The sequence below is a fragment of the Sarcophilus harrisii genome, chromosome 4 (assembly GCF_902635505.1).
Source record: "Sarcophilus harrisii chromosome 4, mSarHar1.11, whole genome shotgun sequence".
NCBI lineage: Eukaryota > Metazoa > Chordata > Mammalia > Dasyuromorphia > Dasyuridae > Sarcophilus > Sarcophilus harrisii.
The window spans coordinates 80,342,741-80,366,510 of NC_045429.1; the positions used below are offsets into that span (position 1 = coordinate 80,342,741).

At 31.9% G+C, this 23,770-nt stretch overlaps 1 protein-coding gene across 3 annotated transcripts in view; it reads right to left on the minus strand.

Moving 5' to 3' along the window:
• Positions 1 to 23,770, minus strand: part of BRINP3 (BMP/retinoic acid inducible neural specific 3) — a 465,105-nt gene that overhangs the window by 82,398 nt on the left and 358,937 nt on the right. For all 3 annotated transcript variants that reach the window (XM_003767528.2, XM_031937050.1, XM_031937051.1), the window contains one exon: positions 20,009 to 20,231. In XM_003767528.2, the coding sequence (XP_003767576.1) occupies positions 20,009 to 20,231 (223 nt within the window). The remainder of the gene's footprint in view (positions 1 to 20,008; positions 20,232 to 23,770) is intronic.

A 23,770-nucleotide genomic window follows, 5' to 3' on the forward strand; every position in this document is an offset into this window, starting at 1 on the left:
TTCTCTGAAGATAAATACTATTTTTTTGATCATGAGGCCATTGGATTATTATATTTCTAAGAGAAGCTAATTTTTTTCACAATTGGGTATCATATAATATTGGCATTACTGTTTACAAAGTTCTGGTTTTGTTAACTTCACTTTGTATCTGTTCATATAAGTCTTTCTGGAGCTTTCTGAAACTATTCCCTTTACAATTTCTTAAAGCACAATAATATTCCATTACAATAATATATTCCAACTTATTCAGCCATTCCCCAATTGATGAACATCTTGATTTGTAGTTCTTTACCACTATATTAAAAATAAACAAACAAAACAAAAACTACCATAAATATTTTTGCACATATAGAGTCCTTTTCTTTCTTTTTTTTTAATCTCTTTGGGATACAGATTTAGTACTAAATATTGCTAGGTCAAAGGATATTCACAACTTTATAGCCCTTTGGGCATAATTCTAAATTGTTCTACAGAATGGTTGGTTCAGTTCACAACTCCACAGATAGTGTGTTAGTGTCACCTTGTTGCAGCTGTCTTTTAAGAGCTCATGGTATATGAGCCCTTTGATCTCAGACATAAGATGAATGAGGGAGGAGACTCATAGAGCTCTAGTTTATTATGCTGGATAGATATTTTTGATCTTGTTGATAGATATTTTTGCAAGTATGCTCAGTACATGGACAGTAGGCAATCCCCAATCACCATTCAGAGAAGCAGCTCATGGGCTTTGTGTATGCATGGTATCTGGCAATGGGAGGAAAGCCAATCCAGCAATTCAGCTGTTCACCCAGTCCAGGCATCCCTGTTCACATAGCCACTGGCTGTGACCCTCAGCTTAAACCTGTCACATGATCACAAATCAATGTTCCTTGTTCAACAAGGGTGTTTCTGCAATGTGGCAGAAAACTTATTGTGCATCAAAGGTCGAGGTGACCTTGGTACTCCCTCTTAGCAGTATCCCATATTCTTGTAATTCCCCCTTTTTATCTTTTAGCTTAAAAAGTCCTTTCTTGAGCTGCAAATTCTGAAAGGATGGTGAGGAAATATCTATAAAAGCATCCTATTACAAGGCAACAACAAAGTAGTAACAATATAACAACACATAGGACAACCCATGATTCTAATTTTAACCACTATGAAAAGGTATTATTAAAACAATGTATTGAACCTGGAGTTTCAATAACTCTACTTGTGCTCCTATTTCCAATGATGCTTCTCTTTTTTCTAATGGATTAATGTATGTTTCTCACTTTTGACAGGAAGCATTGATACACGAGCTCCAGTGATCACAAATACAGTCTGATTTTCAATTTCAGTATACAATGCCAACAAGTAACATTGTAAAAACCTAATGTTTCTTTGGTAACAATTATAAAGTCTCCTGACATAAATGCATATTTCCCTCCCAGATAGACTTTAGTATAAAACTGATATTCAATACTTGTGCCATTTGTCCAAGAACCAGGACCCTCCTGAATTTGGATCCATCTGTGGGGCTAATTCACAATTATTACTTCTGTTTTAACTGTAAGTTCAGATGGAATGACTATTCCTTGAGCTACACATTTTCCCTTGTTAAGATATGCTTCAGTATTGTCATAATCATAGTTACAGACACAGGTACTTTCTCATATATTTGTATGACTGGGATAGCTAATGAATATCGGGGTAGTAGAGGATTTAGAACAAGGATGTTTAATTGTTTTCCTTTTTGATACTGTTGAATGGACACTTCACAAATAGCATGAGGTAATATCATTTCTCCAAGTTTTATTACTGTGAATATCTCTTGGTGTCTAAAGTTGCCTACCTGTTCCTCCATTCCTGATTTATATCTGTCTTTACTTGAGCTGTCATTCCCCAGGTTGGTTTCAGGGCCCCAGGGCCACTAAGTTGCTCAAAATATAACTTCATATTTGTTCCTAGAGCAACCTGAGTGTCAGTCAACTGAGTCTGTTCTAAAATTCTGTTCATCCAGAACACTGGCTGGCCTGGAATCAACACCGCCTATGAGAGTGCTTTCCAATCATTGGGGGACAAAATTTCCCATGACATTGTTTCAAGTTGTAACATATGAACTGAGTCCTTAAACTGGGTTAGAATTTTACAGGGAAGTGGTTCATATTTATGTCTTCTCTGCCCTGGGTCCAAAGGATCATCCTACTCCCACCCCTCCGTGACTTTTCCTTGATCTCTAGCCAGCTGCAAAACTTTTTGAAGTGAAAGAATATAATTGATTACCTTTTGCTTTTTGTCTGCTAAGTGTTGCTGCGGTCTTTGTTTTATATTTCTGATGCTGCTTTTCCTCAGTTCTTATTTCATTTTTTAGATTAGAAGAGTTTTTGAAAGACTGAGGTCTGGATAGACACAAAAATAAGGTGGGGCCGAAGGTAGTGAAGTAGGGGGAGGCCATTCATTATCATTCTTCTCAGGCTCAGAAGAGGGACATCTACTGCTAAGAGATGGACCTGTCTGTGCTCCAGCTGTAAATTTCCTGACCTCCTTTTCTGGTTCTGATTTCAGAATTTGTTTAATGAGATTATTTTGTATTTTTCATGGGCATTGTTTATCAAAGAAGTGAGCTGTTCACCAAAAACAGTCCATCTATCACAATTATAAAAGCCCTCCTCAGGTAACCATGGAGAAACTTAGTAAGCAATGTCCAGGAAATCCCTAATGTCTCCTAATTGAATTGTGCACCTCTACTCTTTTATACATTTATATATAGTACTGACTGTCTGAAGGGAGTAGGGTGCCTATTTTCTGCCCCATTAGGTTACTTAATCCTCTCTGCTGCACTTTGCCTGGTCTGGAAACAGCACAGTTTGGTGGACTCTTTCTCTGGAGTCCTCATAGAGGTTGTCTTGACCATGTAGCAGTGCTTGACCATGAAGTGGTCATTCTGGACCCTTTTAGGTCCTTGTCCCTGTTCCCCAGGAGCCAGTTATTGCAGCAAGCTTTTAAAAGCTCATGGCATATGAGCCTTTTGATCTCAGAGGTGAGATGAATGGAATGGGAGACTCATGAGGTGTGAAAAGAGCTCCAGTTTATTATGCTGTACAGCCTTGTTGATAAACATTTTTGCAGGTATGATCAACATGTGGACAGTAGGCAATCCTCAATTACCATTCAGAGAAGCAGCTCTTGGGCATTGTGTATACATGGTATCTGCCAATGGAAGGAGAGCCAATCCAGCAATTCAGCAGCTTGCTCACAGGCAAGAGGCCCTATTCAGGTATCCCTGCTCACGTAGCCATTGTATGAACCTCAGCTTATACTCATTCCCACAATCACAAATCAATGCTCCTTACTCAACAAGGGTGTTTCTGCAATGTGGCAGAAAATTTATTGTGCATTGAGGGTGAAAGTGGCCTTGGTACTCCCTCTCGGCAGAATCCCATGTTCTTGTATTACCCCTCTAATATTTATCATTTTCCTTTTTTGTCATATGAGTATATGGATAGATACAAACAGGGTTGCAAAGAATGCAACACCTATACCATTAGAAACACTGGAATACATAGGAATCAATGGAGCCTTTCTTAAAATGCTAAATATTGTGTACTCTAAAACAAAAAGCAAGCATTATCTGGAACAGGGATAAACCTGAAGCCTACTCAATAAGATCTAAAATGAAACAGTTATCACAACTGTTATTCAATATTATTCAGACAACATGCCAGGTGTAGAGTCAAGAGTTTTCTTCTAGATTTCAAATTTGGACTCAGTTTCCTTATCTATAAAATGAGGTGGAGAAGGCAATGGCAAATCATTTCAGTGTATTTGCCAAGAAAACTCCAATGCCCAAACAACTATGACTAAATACTAGTTAAAACAACATGACAAAGAAATTGAAGGAATAAAAATAGAAAACAGAAGAAATTCTATTTTCTAAAATCTAATTCAGTCTGATTGATACCAACTGATAAAATGAATGAAACTTACTGGAATTTCTTTGGAAACTCTGTAAGGAGAAGTAAAAGTTGTCCTCTGGGGATCTGACCTTCCAATTTGAGGTTGGAGCATTAGAGAGTAGGACAATAACTTCAGTGGCAGCTAAATGGTGCAATAGATAGAGCACCTGCCCTGGACTAAGGTGGACCTGAGTGCAAATTTGGACTCAGGCACTAAACACTTACTAGTTGTGTGACCCTAGGCAAGTAACTTAACCCCAATTATTGGCCTAAAAAAATGAGGGGGCAGGGAGAGAAACTTCAGAATCTCATGTGTTAGACCTAAATTACAATCTTTTTGCAATTTAAATGTCAACTCCATTTTGAGAAGACATGTTTCCTAAAGATGAATTATTATCAGTGTCCTTATTCCTCAAATTCTATAGGGTTTTCTTGTTGTTTTTGTTGTTTTTAGGAAGCACTGAGTGGGAATTCATTTAAACACAGCATTGAAAGAAGATGATCAGAAACACAAACTTTTTATAAAAATAGAAAATCATTATTAAATATTAAAATCATATTAATCAGCATAAGATCACAAATCACATTATATGAGAGAAAAACTAAAAATGAATAACTTGGTAGGCTACTGGAAATTTCTGCATCTTCTATTTAAAGATGTATTGTTATTCACTTTATGAGAGGATTTATCTTTTCATGTTCAGACAGTAAGAGATTACTCATAACTTTATGAAAGTCATTGTCATTTCTTTGCACCAGTTACTAATTATCTTATATAAAACAACATGGAATTGGACTTTGAGTTTTTCATAATTCTAATTACAATACTTAAGTTCTCATTTAAACTGTTTCCAGACATCATCTTAGTAGCTCCTAGAAAAATGCAAAACTAGTTTTTTGTTTTTTTGGTGTTTTTTTTTTGTGTGTGTGTGTGTGTGTGTGTGTACACGCACCCACATGTTGATTCTAAATTGATTGCTATTGATAATAACTAACATGATTATCATGTAGCAACATAAAGCCCATGCCAGAGTTTTTGTAATGTTCCCCTAAAAATCCGTCAAGTTCCTGTTTCTTATTTTTAGTAGCTTCAATATTATTCCTGGCATCTTTTCTTCTAATGAATGTTCCAATGGCCTTTTGTACTACTATCTCTATTTTAGGTTCTGATTTAAATCAACCAGCAAGTTCTACCTTCTCCCTCCCTTAACTCTTACATATGCTAGCCTGTCTGGCACATAAAGTTGAAACACCTTTTTTAGTAAACATAGTAAACAGTTGTTGGACATACAGAAATTTACTTTCATCACAAACTGAATCATGTTATTTATTGAGAAGGTAAAACTTTAATGTTAGAAATGATTAATTGCTTGGCAATCATTTGAATTAAATAAATGTTCAATCTTAATGTCAACAAAATCATTTAAATATATGTATATATTCGACTATTTTTAGGAATCTATTTAAGTCCCAACGACGAAGCCATTTATGGTTTAATAGATAGTTCAAGGTGATATTTTGTTATTATCCAAAGATACTGCAATTCTTTGCTTAAAGATTTGTTTTTTTGGAAACCAATTGATCCCATAAAGACTATAGAATAAAACAGAAGTTTATATTTACAAATGTCCTTTGCAAACATGTAAGAACTTTTCTATTTTTCCTTTCAGTGTTTAACACAATTGGGTAATAGTATTGATAGAATATATTTCTTTTCACTATCTAAAATTGAATTTTGTTATTTTCTTATTGCTTTAATTTTTACTTTATCTTACTTTTATCCTAGTCTAGATTAGGTCTATTGCAATTCAATAAAAGGAATTACTTCAGACTCGGTCTTTTTGTTTCCTTTGAGAAACCTACATGAGGACTGCCTGCTGAACTTAATAGAACTACCACAACAAACTGACCTTCATTTTATCTCATGTTCTTTTGTCACATCAATGTTCTTTTGTACTATTCTATTTGCTGCCAGCTGAAATACACCTGAATTGTGAGACAGAGAATTTTGATTTCTATTGACTTAACTCTTGAAATTTATTCACTAACTTTTAACTTCTACTGACTCCGCTAAAATGCCAGGGATCAAAGAGTTTGCTATTTCTAAGAGTTTAAAGTAACCTTATTGAAAATGTTTGATTTTCCATTGTTGGTCAATAAATCAGTTTGTTTTTAGATAGCATATATTAATATTTACTATGAATTTTCTAAGATGCATGTATATACATATATGAATGCATATATAGCATGTCTAGTTAAAGATCTATCCATGTACAATCGCTCACCTTTTATCCATCTGTCTACTATTCTATCATCTATCTATACATTAATTCATCCATCCATCATCTATCTATCCATCTGTCTGTCTGTTTTTGTCTTTTCATCAGTTTTCTTGTGTATAGAGTAGATGGGTTATTCTAGATAGTTAAAGTACCTTTTATCTGTAACAACTTACTTTCTCTATATTCTAACTTTCTTTCTCTGTCTCTTTATCTTTGCCTCTGTCTCTTTCTCACTCCATATTTATATATATATATATATGAGTATATGTATATGATATGCATACATCTGTATGTGTGCATGTGTACACATACATATATATCATGAATTTATATGCGCATTAGTTTATTCTATATACTAATAGTTTGGAATAGTATTGATACTTTATTTATTTGAAAGATAGTGATAGTGAATTTCCTGAAGATAAATGGTTGTAGAGGCTATGAATACATGTCAGTCATCTAACTTTTTAAAATTAAGTTGAATAAATTAGATAATTATCTATGCTATTTTGTTATAAAGGCCAAATTTCCTTATTTATTTTCCTTGTACATGATATCCTATATCATGTCTTAGAACCTTTGCTCAATTTGCTTTCCATGCTTGGTGTATTCTTCCAATTCAACTTGCCCTCTTGAAACACAAAGCTATCATTAAGGCTTAGTTCATTTGCTACCTCCTATAATAAGCCTTTCTTGATGCTACTATTTGTTTGTGTTTATCCCTCAAAAATTTCAGATTTTTTTTTTTTTTTTGGAATTTTGAATTGCATTTGAATTGAATTGAAGTATTCATGATATTGTTTTTCAGTCATTTCCCAGTAAAATATAAACTTCTTAAGGCTTGAACAATTCAGCTTTATCATTTTATCTCTGGCATAGGGCCTAGCACAAATTGATCTGTCAGAATTTACTTAATGTCTACTATACAAATGTGTGTCTATGTGTATGCATGTGTATTAAAAATGAAACTCCCTATTCTGATGGAGTTTAGATTTATTGGAGAGACAGTAGGTGAATTTATAGAATACATATAGAAAATAAACACAGAAAAAAGAGAAAATAAAAACAAAAGATAAAATTAATGAAATAAAATAAATATGAAAGGAGAGCTCTAGGAATTAGAGAAATCAGGAAAGGCTTCATTTGGAATTTGGTACTTGAGACAGATCTTGAAGGATGAGAAAGAGTTCATGAAATGGAAAGTGAATGCATTACAAGCATATGGGATGACCAGGGTAAAGACACAGAGAGTAGGGATGAAATGTCATATATAAGGAAGAGAGAAATGGCCAGAATAGTTGAGTCACAAGGTATAGGAAGTTAAGTGACAAAGACTGAAGTGACAGTAGTTTTGTTGTTGTTATTCAAGTTGTTATCAATTCTTTGTGACCCCATTTGGTGTTTTCTTGGCAAAGCTATTACAGTGATTTATCATTTCCTTTACCTCTCCAACTCATTTTATAGATAAGAAAACTGAGACAATAGGATTAAGTGACTTGGTCAGGATTACACAGCTAGTAAGTTTTCGAAGCCAGTTTAGAACTCACTACATGATTCTGGACCCAATACTTTTTCCAATGAGCCATTTCACTGCCCTTGGAGAGAAATATTAGAAGCCAAATAGAAGAGGTAAAATTTTGCCTTAGAGACATTAGGGAACCATAGAGTTAATTTAGCAAAGAACTGAAATAGTCAAAGCAGTGTTCAAGGGAAATGATTTTGGCAACTTTAAAAAGAATGGAGTAAAGTGGGAAATCATTTGAGATAGGGAGACCACTTTGGTGGCCATTACAATAGATTAGATAAGAGGTGAAAAGTTCAAGAATGAAAGTTGTTGGTGTGTGATGGGGGAAAGGGGTCAGAAGTGAGTCATTTTTTGGAAGGAAGAAATAGAAAGCTCAGGCAATTGACTGGATATATGAACAGAGGGAGAATGAAGATTGAAGATTAACTCCCAAGTTACTCAAAAAAAATGAGTTATTGATTAATTATTTCTTGTTGAATTGATTAGAAAAATGATTTTTGTTTGTTTTATTTTCAACATTAATTATAATAGTAATATTAAAATACTCAATAGAATCTTGGCAGCATCCTAAAAGAACAGCCTAATCTCAGAGGCTCCGTTTATAAATATTATTAATATTTTCATCTTTATTCTTTTAAACATTACTCAAACAAAATTAGAACAAGAAAAACTATTCTGAAAGGATTATACATGTGTGTAATTTTTTTTTTTTTTACCACTTTAGAATTTTCTAGCTGGTATTAGAAGAGTCATTAGAAGAGGATATTTTAATGTAAAATAATGAGGAACAAAAGTCTGCAATAAAGAAATGGAAAAGGAATTAATATCCTGTCTTTTTCTATAGTTTTATATAGATACATTCAGAAAATGAATCACATATATTCCAAACTAAAAATCATATATTTATTGTATCACACATTCTGCAACTTGAAAGCATTTGGAAAGGATACAGTAATAGTTTATTGACCCCATATTGATCATTCCTGAGATATGAGGCCTTCTGGTGTAGAATTTATTTTAGGAGACATAAAGGTTGGAGTTGGGAATGTTCTAGACAGGCTCTGAGACAATAGAAGAAGAAAACTCTTAATGCTATAAGACAAATGATTCTAAATCACTCGGAGGCATTGTGCATGATTCTGGTAAAGATACAGGGACAATTAAAAATTAAATTTAATAATTTAAAGCCTAATAAGGATCTGTTATATTGGTAAACAGGTATGCTAAGTTCTAAAAATACAAAGAAGATAAAAAGGTAAAGTCCCTGATTTTAGTGATGCAATTAAAGGATCTTGTTCATGTACAACTCTAATACTTCCCCCACATATGCACAACACAACTACATACATATTTTTAATTGATCTAAAACTATATATAGTATATTTTATAAGCACAATTATACATAGATGTATAATAAATACATACAATGATAACACAAGTTAGCTGAAGTCATCTACTAAAAGAAACATTTTCAGCTTCTTCAAATAAAGAATCCCTTCAAATTACTATGCATTTATTTTCTAAGTATTTTTTCTACTGACTAAATGTTTTTACATATTGTTCTCTCAGGTAAATAGAATCAATCTGGGGTTTTTATTCCTATATCTAGCACCATATCTTATGCATATGTGCATAGTAGGTGCTTAGTACTTGCTAATAGAACTTAATTAGGATGCATGATAGGTCAAATAAAGGTACCTGAAAAATGATCTAAAAACATTTTTTTTCTCTTAACGAGCAGAGAGCAAAATAAGAGGTATAAAGTGGGATGGTAACTAGAAAAATGGGTCTTTTTATATGTAAGTTTTCTCTTCATTTCCGTCTAACCTTTTACTTTATTTCATTTTACTTTTTGCTCATAATTTTTTTTTCCAATTAAATAGGAAAAGCCAATTAAATGAGCATTCTACTAGAATTCTACTGAAGTCTAAATCAACATTCTACTAGAAGATAAAATACAATGAATTTCTTCCTTGAGGGCAGAGATTATTCCCTTTGTTTGTTTGCTTGCTTGTTTTTATCTTGAGTATCTAGCTAAATATCTTGATACAGAAAGTTATTTAATAAATTTTAGTTGAATAGAATTGATGAATGGATAGGTCCCTTTTTAAAGAACATTTAAGGGGGCAGGTAGATGGTGTAGTGGCTGGAGAACCAGCCCTGAATTTAGGAGAATCTGAGTTCAAAGCTGGCCTCAGACATGTAACACTTTCTAGCTGTGTGACCCTGGAGAAGTCCAGGGGTGCCTCAAAAACAGAAATCATTTAAGGAGACATGCTTTCTATGCATAAGCATTTATTTAATCATCTTCAACTCTTTGTGACCCCCATCTGAGATTTTCTTGACAAACATATTGCATTTTGGCATTTCTTTCTTCAGTTTATTTATAGATAACGAAACTGAGGCAAACAGGGCTAAATTCCAAGTCACATAGTCTAGTAAGTGTCTGATGTCAGATTTGAATCCAGGAAAGATGAGTTCTTCTGACTCAAGGTCACCACCTTGCTGCCCCAAGAAGTTAAGCAAAAACATACAATACACGGTGCAAAACATACAGTACAATAACTGTTTCTTTTTTTTTTTTTTTTTTTTTTTTTCTTTTATCCCCTCTTGAAGGTGGAGTTATTTTGTTCTGGTTTTATTTTATTATTTATTTATTCAGCCACTTAATCATTTGATCTTACATCACTTTTGTGATCATGAAATATAAAGTGGAAACAGACAATGTTTCTATTACTCTACTGGAGATATTACATCTGGAAAAGGAATTGCCATTGTGATCTCAGTGAAGATTTTTCCTAAAAGATGGTTCGGTATCAGATAGCTTCTCAAGAGACTAGTGTCTAATGTTCAATACTTCTGTCCTGAATATAAATTATCACCCTTTAGTTCTTGGATGATCTAAGAATGATACTCCATAGACTTCACAACTGACTAAATGTGATCCATATTTGCTTCTATACTTTCTATTTCCCACATAATATAATTCCTTTTCTTGAACTTCTTTGTTCTGTTATTTTCGGGTTTATCATCAAGCTTCATGTTAACCTTGCTTAATGTTTTAGTTCCTGGATAAAGTTATGTATAAATGCATCAGTTCAACTGACTTGATTAAAACAGTGTCTATATGATGTCAAAAGAAACAGAAAAATTAAAATAGGTTAAATCATTTTTAAAAAGAGACACTCAGATATATCATAGCATGGTGGATAGCATTAGATCACGTAAGGGATCAAATTATGTCTCAAATACTTGCTAGCTTTATAAGCACAGATAAGTCTCTTAATCTCTCTGAATTTCAGAGGATTGTCAAAATATGAAATCTATACTGATTACAATCTATACTAATGTGGAGTCTTCACATGTATTCTGCCAGCTGCATAGGAAAGCATTGTGCATTTATGAAAAGGCAAAGGACAAAATTTATTGAAAACAATGAAAAGATGAAACATACCTTTCATGTTCAGCCTTTTGATAGAAAATAGCCATTTGCATTTGAACTTTCTCAAGAACTCCAAAGTTCATAAAATACTTATGAGACACATATAGATACGCATACATATTAGGCAAAGTAGAAAGGAAGCCTCTAAATGAGTTAGACCCTGCACTTTTGTATATGTAGTTGTATCCCCTAATGATCAGAATGTTCATTAAAAAGTAAGGTTTAATTATAGTAGCCAGACAATTGCATCAAAATGTATGTCCACAAACAAAGACAGGGAATGTAAATATTCTATGCCTGCAAGTCAATGATTAGTCTGGCAATAAATTCTTGCTTTTAATACCTCCGAATCATCCAAGCAAAAAAGCTTCTCTCTGCAGGATATTAGTGACAATATGGTGTAGTGGATATAGAAGTATACTTGGATTAGTGGTTCCTGATTAGGCACTGCTACTTACTTTATAAAAGACCAAAAATAAATTACTCTGTATCTCTGAGCATAACTTTCTCATCTATAAAATAGTTATTTTCACTCACTGTGCTGAGTTCACTGTTGTCTGTGTATATGTGCATATTAAATAAAATAATGTGTAGAAAGGTGATTTTTAAACTGTATAGCACAATGTAGTTTATAAGACTGGTTATTGTATGTATTTTATGGAGTTTTCTTATGAAATTTATATAGCCATTTTATTAGTATTTCAAATACATATACTATTCATATGTGATAAACTATTTGTTCATATGTATTTAGCATGAAAAACGTTTATAGGCTTCATCTCCAAAATATATACAGAATTGACTCATAAGAAATCAAGTCATTCTCCAATTGATAAATGGTCAAAGGATATGAACAGACAATTAGATGAAGAAATTGAAATTATTTCTAGCCATATGAAAAGATGCAGAGAAATGCAAATTAAGATGACCCTGAGATACCACTACATACCTCAGATTGGCTAGAATGACAGGGAAAAATAATGCAGAATGTTGGAGGGAATGTGTGGAGGGAAAACAGGGACATTAATATATTGTTGGTGGAATTGTGAATACATCCAGCCATTTTGGAGAGCAATTTGGAACTATGCTCAAAAAGTTATCATTCTGTGCATACTCTTTGATCCAGCAGTGGTACTACTGGGCTTATACCCCAAAGAGATACTAAAGAAGGGAAAGGGACCTGTATGTGCACAAATGTTTGTGGCAGCCCTCTTTGTAGTGGCCAGACACTGGAAACTGAGTAGATGCCCATCAATTGGAGAATGGCTGAATAAATTGTGGTATATGAATATTATGGAATATTATTGTTCAGTAAGAAATGACCAGCAGGATGATTTCAGACAGGCCTGGAGAGACTTACATGAATTGATGCTGAGTGAAATGAGCAGGACCAGGTGATCATTGTACATGGCAACAACAATATTATATGATGATCAATTCTGATGGACCTGGCCATCTTCAGCAATGAGATGAACCAAATCAGTTCCAAGGGAGCAGTAGTGAACTGAACCAGCTACACCCAGTGAAAGAAATCTTGGAGATGACTAAGAACCATTACATTGAATTCCCAATCCCTATATTTTTTTTAATTTCCTTCACAGGCTAATTGTACAATATTTCAGAGTCCGATTCTTTTTGTAAAGCAAAATAACGTTTTGGACATGTAAACTTACTTTGTATTTAATTTATACTTTAATATATTTAACATGTTCTGGTCATTCTGCCATCTAGGGGAGGGGTGGGGGGAAGGAGGGGAAAAATTGGAACAAAAAGGTTTGGCAATTGTCAATGCTGTAAAATTACCCATGCATATAACTTGTAAATAAAAAGCTATAATAAAAAAGAAAAAGAAAAATGTTTATAGATATTTTTTGGGTACATACATTAAAGTTTATGTCATTTCGATTATTTGTAGTTTAAAAAACATAATTTGTTGTTATGGATTTATATTTTGCTAATGTGCTCAGCAAAATGTGATTTGTTCCAATGTTTTATTATTGTATTTGCATCATGTTGTTCTTTTAATGCTCTGTATTTACTTTATTAATTTTCAAAATGTGCTGCCTACATTTGGCAACCTAGGCTACCTTTTCATGTCAGAATGATTTAAACTGGATATAATTTAAATTCATCAGATAATAAACATAATTTAGTAAATATATCCCTCCAAAATGTGCCTGCTGCCTAGGAAGGTATTATGTATCTATGAAAAGCCAAAGGGCAAAAATAATTGAAAACACTTAAAGCAAAATTTGAAATATACTTCTCATATTCAGTCTTTTGACAGAAAGTAACCATTTGGCATCTGAATTTTCTCAAGAATTTCTAACTGCATACAATATTTATGACACATGCACAGAGGCATATATGTACATGCACATATAGAGGACATATATACTGCATAGATTGTATACATATATGCAGATAAGTATATACACATGTACATACATACATACAATTTGTATATCACATAAATATACCATTTCTTTTTTTGCGAAAATGTAAATGTCCAAAAAGGTAATGTAAATGTAAAAATGTCTCAATTACATAAAAGAAATCCAATTATGATAAAACATTTATTTTAACAAGCATCTTTTTTTTTCTTTCCTGAGGCAATTGGGTTTAAGTGATTTGCCCAGGGTCACATATAGAAAGTGTTATGTGTGTGAGGCCAGATTTGAATTCAGGTTCTCCTGACTTCAGGGCTGGTGTTCTATCCACAGCACTACCTAGCTGCCCCAAGAAGAACCACATTTGTTGCTACCTAAATATTGAAAAAAAAATTCTCTGATTTATGGACTTAAAATAGAAGACATTAGTTACATACAATTTCATGGTAGCAGAGATTATTCGGAAGACAATAGATCCATGTCATAATTTTTGGAGCAAATACCTCCATTAAGTTTATTAGAAAAACTATTAAAATAGTCATTGGGTACTTTCTTGACATTTCTTCATTCTATGGTCTAATATTTTCCCAATTTTACCATAAATTGTCAGAAAAGGTGCTGTTTTCACACACAAATTTTGATGTAAATTGAGAAATAGAGACTGAAATGGTGACAAGAGAACAATACCAAGATGAGAAGGCCCTTGTATATCTAAATATTTTATCAATTCTGACAAGTATACTTAACAGTATATTAGTAATCCGAAAATCAATTAGCATAAACACATATACATCTTACTTTGTAGTGTAAACATGACTATGTAAAAGTTCCCCACTCATTTAAGATCAATTAGCTTAATTGGGTTTTTATGAGTAAAGTGCAAAAATTAATAAAAAATAAGCTAGAATAAAATGTTATATGACCGCTCCCATCACTTATATACTATCCCAGAAAGTATTATATTAACTTCTGTATCTGCATGAAATCAGAGATCTCTTCATTTTATTCTTTTAAAAAGGATATGTTATATCCAATATTATTACTTTAAATATGAAAGAAGTGTCAAAATTTCTAGTGATAGCAATCATCACAGATGGCCTTTGCTTTTCCATTTACAAAATGAAATAAAAATTACTTTCTCATTTTTTTTCTGACAACTTTAAGTACTAAGAATCAGAACAAACCTCACAAGATATAAAGAGTAAAAGAGTATGAGCAGCAAATAAAATAACTGATTCAATGTCTTGTACTGTACCCTTCAGCTTTGAGGAACACCAAAATGATACCATGATGTTGGGGTCAATATAATGTGTGTCTGAGCTCAAAAGAAATATGAGATGCACAAATTTAGACACATCTTTCTCTTAAATATTCATACAGAGTATGCTTTATACTGTACTGTACTCTGCAGAACAAGGTTGCTCTGAGGTTAGAATTCCTTGAATTTGAATGTAGTAGAAAATTAAATTTCTAACCTGAACAAACTTAGTTATCTGGAAATTCTGTGAAATGAAAAACTGTAATAAGATACCATTTATAAATATTTAATCATTTAAACACATAGAAAAGTGCCTTGGAAGAAGTTAGGTTGATTAGGTGGGGGGAAATAAAATAAACAACACAAACAAAAAAAAAAAAAAAAAAGAAAGAAAGAAACCCAGATCTAGTTGGAAAGACAAAAGACAGGAGAACAAGTTAAGGAGTAAATTATCCCACTTGTATGATATATTCTTTCAATATGTGCATAGGAAATGAAGGTTAAAGGAAGTCATCTTGTCTTTATTGAATCAGAAAGAAGTAGGAATAATATAATAATAATAGAGACATCTGTTTTCTATGAAGTAAGAGGTTGTTTATAGAGAACAACAAATTAATTAGTTGATTAAGATTAATTTTATTCAACTACTGTTAGATCTTGATTATCATGAATTCAGGAGAGAATCAAGTGAATAAGAAGCTTCAAAAAGAATTAATATATAAACAAGAAGAATGCTATATCATATATATCAGACATGACAGAATTATGGACATTAAGACAATATAAAGGGTCAAATACATATCAATTTTGTTTCCTTCATAATTTTTTTATCTCAATTCAATTATTACCTCAAAATTTCAATGAAATGATGAATTATATTCAGTTTTATCTGACCAGAAGGGTAGAAATAAGGATTTACAGACAAGAGAGAGCAGAATTCTAATCCTGCCTCTGATATTAGTTATAATCAAAGGGAAGTCACTTTTCTCCTCTTAGATTATTTATTAAGAATTTTTTTTTGTGCTAGGTGAAAGAGATTTGTTTGCCTCATTTGCTACCCAGCCTTAATCACTGAATGGATGTGCTTCAATCCAAATGAGATTTTTTGAAGACCTTAACTTAAAAAGGCCAAGGTCTCCCATTTCATCCAAGGTCATCTCCAGTAGTCTTATCTTTATCTGGCCACTGGACAGATGGCTATAGAGGGGAAAGTGAGACAGGTGACCTTCCACAGCCCTCCCTCACTTAAATCCAAAACACTTTTATGTCAAGGCATCATCTTCCTGAGGTCATAGTCCTATTTGGGAATGAAGGACAAACACCATCAACAACTAATTCATAAAATATGGATACCTATTATACCTGCACCTTTAGGGTTGTGTGATGTAATGGAGAATTTTGTGTCAGGAGAAATTTGGATTTTAATTCAATTTTTGACATTTGTTCCTATGTGTTCAAGTTAATTTATTTCTTTATGTCTTACTTTCCTCATTCAAAAAAATTGGGGAAATGATATTATAATATTAAAAAGCAGGAGCATACCAAACAAAGGAGACACCCCCAAAAAAATTCCTAAAGTGAAGAGAGAGAATATTTTGATTGTGGAATAGCCAGAAAGAGCATATTACTGGAATGAAGCAAATGAATTGGGGTATAATATGTAAAAAGACTGAAAAGTAGGAAGGGAGTAGGTTGTAAAAAGCTCTAAATCCTAAACATTAGATCCTAGATCTAATACTCCTTTATCAAAAGACATGCTAGAACTAGCTAGAAGCAGCTTATGAGAGTAGGTTGTTAAATTTTCAGTGTGAACACTCCTACCTCAGAAGGGGAAATGTTAAAAATCAGGATGTGATTTATTGTTTTGCTGCTTTTTTGTTTTTAAAATCGAGATGGAAAATGTTAACAATTGAGATTAAAATTTAAAATGTGTAATTTAAGTTAGTCTTAAGACAGCTTCTTGGGAGTAAAGTTTTGTTTAAGTTGCAGATATAACTAAGAGGTATCTATGATTGTCCTAAATTCATAGTTAATTCAGTCCTCAGTCATTCTGCCTTGCAACTATGACTTATTCTAAAGTTTTTTTAGATCAACTAGTTCAGCTAATCAGCTGAGGACATTTTATTTAAAAAAAAAAAAAAGGCATTTCAGATGGTCTTTGGATTTTTTATTGCCATCCCACACCAAACACAATCAGGATGATTGCTACAGTGACTTGCATTTCTGCAAAATCTGTTTAGATATTTTTTAATTCAGAATGCTAAGCAGAATAAAGGACATCGAGTTCACTTCTAAAAAGTCAACCCTGATAATCACATCAAACTTTAAAATCCATTTGAAGTGACTATTTCACAGAATTATTTCTTTGTTTGAATCTTAATTTAAAAAAAAAATTAAAAGGACTCAAATGCACAGGATATTATTTATAAAATATTAGCTTATTGGATATTGCATAATAGAAATACATCTAAATTTATTATAACCTATGTTGAAAATGTCTTTAAATATACACTTGTAGTAATAATCATCATATTCAAAAACAATGGATTCGAGTAAATTAAATTTGGAAATAACAATACCCATAATTTAAATGACCAATTGCAAACAAAATATTTAAAATATTAAATAAAATCTAACTACTTCAAATCAGCAAATATTCATTGGGTATCTACCATTAAAAAACAAAACAAAGCAAAAACAATACTACCATAATATAAAAAAATTTATCTATATTACAACTGGGATAGAATGGAACAAATCTCATATCACTTTTTTGATGAGTCAGATCTTAAATAAATTAGAGAATAAATGTACATAAAAAATAGATTTATTTTAATAATTTAATATATTTATTTACCAAAGATTACTCAAATCCCATTGATGTTTCTCACACTCTGGGTTGCTAATTCCTAGAGTATGTAATTTGTAGAAAGTTCTCTCCTTGAATAAAAAACAATAATATAAAATTGTGTGTTAAAGGGTTGTTTTGTTTTGTTTTTCCTCTGGGATCAGAGAACACTCTTGTTATTAGTAGCTGTAAATACTGGTCATTATTGAATTCAACAGCATGCTTCAGGTTGATCTGAAAAGAGGCTGATTCCCAACAAGAATAAGTCACCTAGTGGTGCTCTGATTATCATTTGCTGAAGAGCTGCTTAAGAAACAAACAGCAAAGATCCAGTAGGAGTCTTCCCATAAATTAAGTAAATAAAATTTATTAATAATAGAGAATTGATGAGAATGGTTAAATATTGTGACTTAAAAAATATTAAAGTACCACTTCATTCTCAACCATTGCCTTATACAGTCTAATCACTGGCACTACAGTGACATCCAAATTGTTTCACTGAAAATTCTTAAAATTCTAAGTTATATTTTCCTATTTACACTCAAACCACTTTAGAATATCTGACTTTAAAGAAAACTCCCTAATGCTATATTACAATTACATTGAAGGCTGGGACAAAAATCCTGCAAAGAAAGGAAATAACTTTGATTCCTAGTCCTTCATCCCCTCTCAAAACTATGGAAACTACATGGACCACCAGATACTTGTTTAAATACATTTGCAATTCCAATCTGCAATCCCTATGTTTAAGTTATTTCCCTTATGAATATACTTTTTTCTTACTTGCTTCAAATTTTAATGACCCCAAATTTGGGGTCTGTAAAACAAAAAGCCCCAACAGGAAAGGAAAGAAAAGAGGAAAGAGAGAGAGAGGGAGAGAGGGAGAGAGGGAGAGAGAGAGAGAGTAAGAGAGAGAGAGAGAGAGAGAGAGAGACTAAATAATATCTGCAATTATCCTCAGCAATAGGACTAATAAGCCCCTCATGATAGCTAGTATACTATAAGGTTTGAAAATTCTAATACTCAATGGCCTGTGTACATGTTTGTTTTCTCATCTCTTTACACATATCAGCTCAGTTAAACATTGCAGAGGAGAATGATTGTACTAAGAAGTGAGCTATTGGTAATTACTAAGAAGTTAGTGACTCTCAAAAAAAACCAAAAACAAACAATAACAACAAACTGTTATTAGGATTCCCTCCACACACTAATAAGATGATATAGCAACTAGACCAAATCACTTTAGAAAGTCCAACTAGGACAAAGACTGTGTTAATATTTGGTGGTGAATGAATTAACACAGTAGATGGCAGAGGAAAAACAAGTTGGAAAACTTGAACAAGAAAGGCAACCAAGAAAAAAATGCCTGCATATGCCAAGGGCCCAAATAAATAGCACAAAATAAATCAATACTCTGTGGGTGAAGCTGCCAAAGTAAGTGGCTTGTACACATGGTTTCCATTTTAAATACTCCAATGACCCATTTTTCAGGGAAATTTAAAAAAAAAGTTTTATTCTCCCTTTTTATTTGTTTAATTTTTTTTCAAGAGAAATATGATTGCATTGATTTCTTCCTAATCTTTCTTTCCTTAGTAATTTGGGCATCAAGTTGAAGTTTCCATATTTAACCTGATATGAGTGCAAAGATGCCATATGTTATACACTGAGCTTTATAGCTTCATCACCCTAGGCAGCATTTCTCTTTGGAACTTTTTTTTTGTTTATTTTGCTTTGTTGAATTCAGATAAATAAAAACACTTTTCGTTACACTAAAAGATTGCTAAATCTAAAACAAAAGTACATCCTATTTTTCTTGCAAAAGATGGAGCCAAACAACAAAAATTTGTCACCCCCACATAAAAATTTTCCATTCTTGAATGAGAGCTTGGGAAATTTTCTGAAAAGAGAAAACAAGAGATCTTTGTAATATGAACTACTAAATATAATAAACATTTTATTTTTTTATTTTTCAAAATGAATAATGATAAACATTTCCATTTCAGGAAAAAATAAGAATATTATTATGTTCATTCTTTGCTTGTAGGGTGATCTGTTTTTATTTTTTTTTCTAAAGAATTATCTGGTGACTATCTACACATGATTTATTGATTCTGATAGCACACATAAAGACAAATGAGTTGAGAGCCTTTGTTTTCCTGTTGTACCACTGCTTTGGGGAATATCTCAGAATAATCATTCTTATGCACTCGAGGACACATTGCTGTCAATTCGTCATTAAAGATATAAAAGCCAGTGTGTATGAAGCTAATTACCATACCTGAAAACTGAAGTAGATTTCAATGTCAAAACAATGCTCCCAGTTTCCCAGATTGTCAAAACATTTCTTACCTTTGTCTTGGCAGGCTGATGAGTGGTTGTTTATGACACCTCTTACTAAGGCTAAAAAGCTTGTGTACAATTTTCTGCGCCTTCAGGAAAAGTTGTTTCATGCTGTTCTCCAGTTGTTCATAACGACGCTGAAAATTAGAATCCATTGTCCACAAATGCATTATGGTAGATGTGTTGAGGAAATAATTCATGGGAAGCCTTTTCATAAAGAATTTGAATTCATCTAGAAAAATGGTTAAAAATAAACAGTTTAATGATGAAACCATTATTTTTTCTAGTAAACAATCTTCTTAGATATGAATAGAAAACAATCATTTGCTTTCATTGTTGAATATGAATTAACTAAAATAATAGGAATGTAAACACAGCAACACCAAATGTAGTGTCATAGTTCATTCTCTTTCTCTCTCTCTCATATATATTATAATATATATATATATACACACACACACACATATGTGTGTGTGTGTGTATATATTATAATAAATCTATGAAAGCAAAAGTGATATTAAATAGCATATGAAAAGAAAATGCCTGTGCCAAAAGTAATTTTGTATGTCATTTCTGTCTCTTATTTTCATGATATGAATATATTTGAATAAACTCTTTTCTACATGAAAAGGCCATTAGTCTGTATTCCATATACCATATTGTCATTAATAATCTTTTTTAAAAATGCTTTCATAGAAGAAATTCTTTTGGAATACTTTCTTTTCAAATTAGTGCAGGTATCATGGTTGTTACAATACCTTCAGCATTTTCAGAATTAAAAGAGAAAATTTTATCCAGTAAAGAAATCTGAATATTCTTTTCAAGCAATCACATCAAAAAATGCCAAGACATGAAATGATTTAAAATATACATTATTTACATAGTCATATATTGAAAAAAAATTTAGTAAAATTTTTCATCTTCTAATTTTTGTCAACCATTATCCAGTCTAACTGGCCACTGTGAAAATGATTGATTGCTTAATAAGCAAATTGTGGGAACACAGAGGGATGCTACAATTTAAAAACTAAATAAGACTATAAGAATTGAGATATTGGAATAACTTTTATGATTTAATGTATATTGCTGCATGATATTTTCAAGAGAAATACATGACTTGAGAATTTCACAATGTTCTTAATGAAGTTCATTCTCTTTTAAGAGAATAAGATTGTGCATTATCAGTACATATAATCACAAAGTTTTTTTCATATTTCAAAATAATAAAAGACTCATACCATATCTATCATATCATTAGTCAGTTTTGGAGCACCATTAGAAACATATTGTATTTACAAAGTCAGATTTGGAGAAGGGATTTTGATAGCTAAATTAAATAAAATGGGTGTGATAGCCAAAACATTCAAATGATGGCCAGAAAATCAGAACTTGAATCATTGCTCTGTTGCTAAAATGGCTTTGTGATTTTGAAAATATATCCTAATCTCTATGACTCAGTTTATCTATAAAACAAGTTGCTTGTTTTATATATAATATAGCCTATATAAAAGAAAGAGTAATTTTATTCATCAAATTCTTTTATTAAATAGACCAGTTATTATTATCATTATTACCTTTTTGGCAAGCCATTTGGGGTGAGATGACTTACCCATGGTCACACAAGGACCATTTATTTTTAAATAATGGGTTTTCAATCAACTAATAACTGGGAAGTTGCTAAGTGATTATTTAACTAGGAGGAAAACAACTTCACATCAATAATAGTTGCACCTTACATTTACTTATAATACTTTATAGGACTCAAAGCATTCTCACATTTTAAACAATATATATTTTTATGCATCTTGCTTTTATATCATAATAGTTTATACATATCCTTCCAACTTCCCCTTGAAGTACTAACATCTAGTAAACTTCTTCGGAAAAATAGTGAAATAAAACCCACCCATGCAAATGTCTGCATCTGACAGGTTAGGTAATATTCCATACTCCACTTCTCCACCCACACACTCCCAAAAGTACATTTCCTCATCTCTTTGGTGGAACAAATATTAGTGATGAAAATTACTCAACAAGTACTGTTTCATTGTTCTTTGCTTATAGTTCATTATTTTTATTGTGTATATGTTTCTTTATTTCTGTTTATGCTGCGTTGCATTAGTTCATTCCTGAATTCCCATATCTTCTGAATCGCTTGTATTCATTATTATTTACAGAACAATATTATCCCATATATTTATGTATCATAGCCTATTCATTTCTTCACTGATTGAGCTTTAACTACCACAACAAGTTTGATATACATATATTAGTATATAAAAATATCACAAAAAAGCTTTTTCTTTTTTAATTTTACAATTTTGAGGTACATGCCTAACAAGGGTATCTCTGAGTTCAAAGGTATAAATGCATAAGTCACCTTCTATTATAATCAAATTTTCCCATTTTCTCAGATCAAATTCCTATCTTCATAAAACTGAATCAGTGTGATTGTTTTGTGGCAGTCTTTCCGATGCAATATTTCCAATTCTTGCCATCTTTCCAAATTTGTTGGACATGAAGTGAAAATTTGTTTTTATTAGTATTTTTAGATTAGTTATTTGGTATTTTCTTTTATATTCTTATTAAAAGTTTTCAATTCTTCTTCAGAAAAGTCTTTTTATATCCTTTAACTACCTTCAGATGTTAGGTAATTGACTAATCTCATGATAGCCTGCTGCTCTCTGTAATAGCAGTAAGCAAGGGAAGAAGCCAAGGACTGATGAATTTAGAACATGAGAGATACTAAGAAGCAGTTGGTTCTCTCCTGGGGCTGCCAAATTTCAGCTAAATTATTGGAAGTCACTGTCAAGAATGCCATTCAAATGAAACTAAAAATCATGAAGATTATTGTTATTTCCTAGATTTCAAGTACTTAGCACCTATACTATCTGTTTGATTTGTTTAGGGGAAAAAATTTTAGTGATAGGTTGATAAAATTTAAAAGTAATTTTATTGAGACTATATCTTCTTGGTTTTGCTACTTTTAGGCATAGGCCTGAAAATATATATTTAAACTTGGTTTTAACTAATTAATCAACAGTTAAAATATCATATAAAACAAGAAGCATTCATTACTTGCTTACTATGCAAGTATGTTAAGACACACAGAAAGGTAAAACTGTTCCCACCTTCAAGAAACTCACATTCTTTTTAATATATTTTATAATTTTCCTAATTGCATGTAAAATAACTTTTATCATTTTTAAAATTTTTAAGTTCCAAATTTTCTCATTTTCTTTTTGAACTCCTTCCTTCCTGAGACAGTAAGCAATTTGATATATGATATATGTGGGTAATCATGCAAAATGTAGTTCTATAATGGTCATGTTGTAAAAGAAAACACAATCAAGTTTGTTTTTTTAAAAATATGTTTTGATCTGCATTCAGATTCCATCAGTTCTTTCTAAGAAGGTAAATAACATTTTTCATCATAAAAATTGAACTCTCATTCTAAGGCATTCATTAACATGCAAATTATAATAATAACTAGCATCTCCATAATACTTTAAGGTCTCAAAACACTTTACAAATATCTCATTTTGTCTTCACAATAACCTGAAAGATGGGTATCTTTTTATAATATGAAATTATTTAACATGTGTGTGTATATACATACATATGTAACATGTAATTGCTAAACAAACAATATAACAAATATGTAATATGTAATGACTAAACATACAATATATAATGAGGCCAAATCAATTTCACTGTAGTTAGTCCTTATTTGGAGGCAGTGTCACCTTTCAGTGAAAGACTGTTGAATTT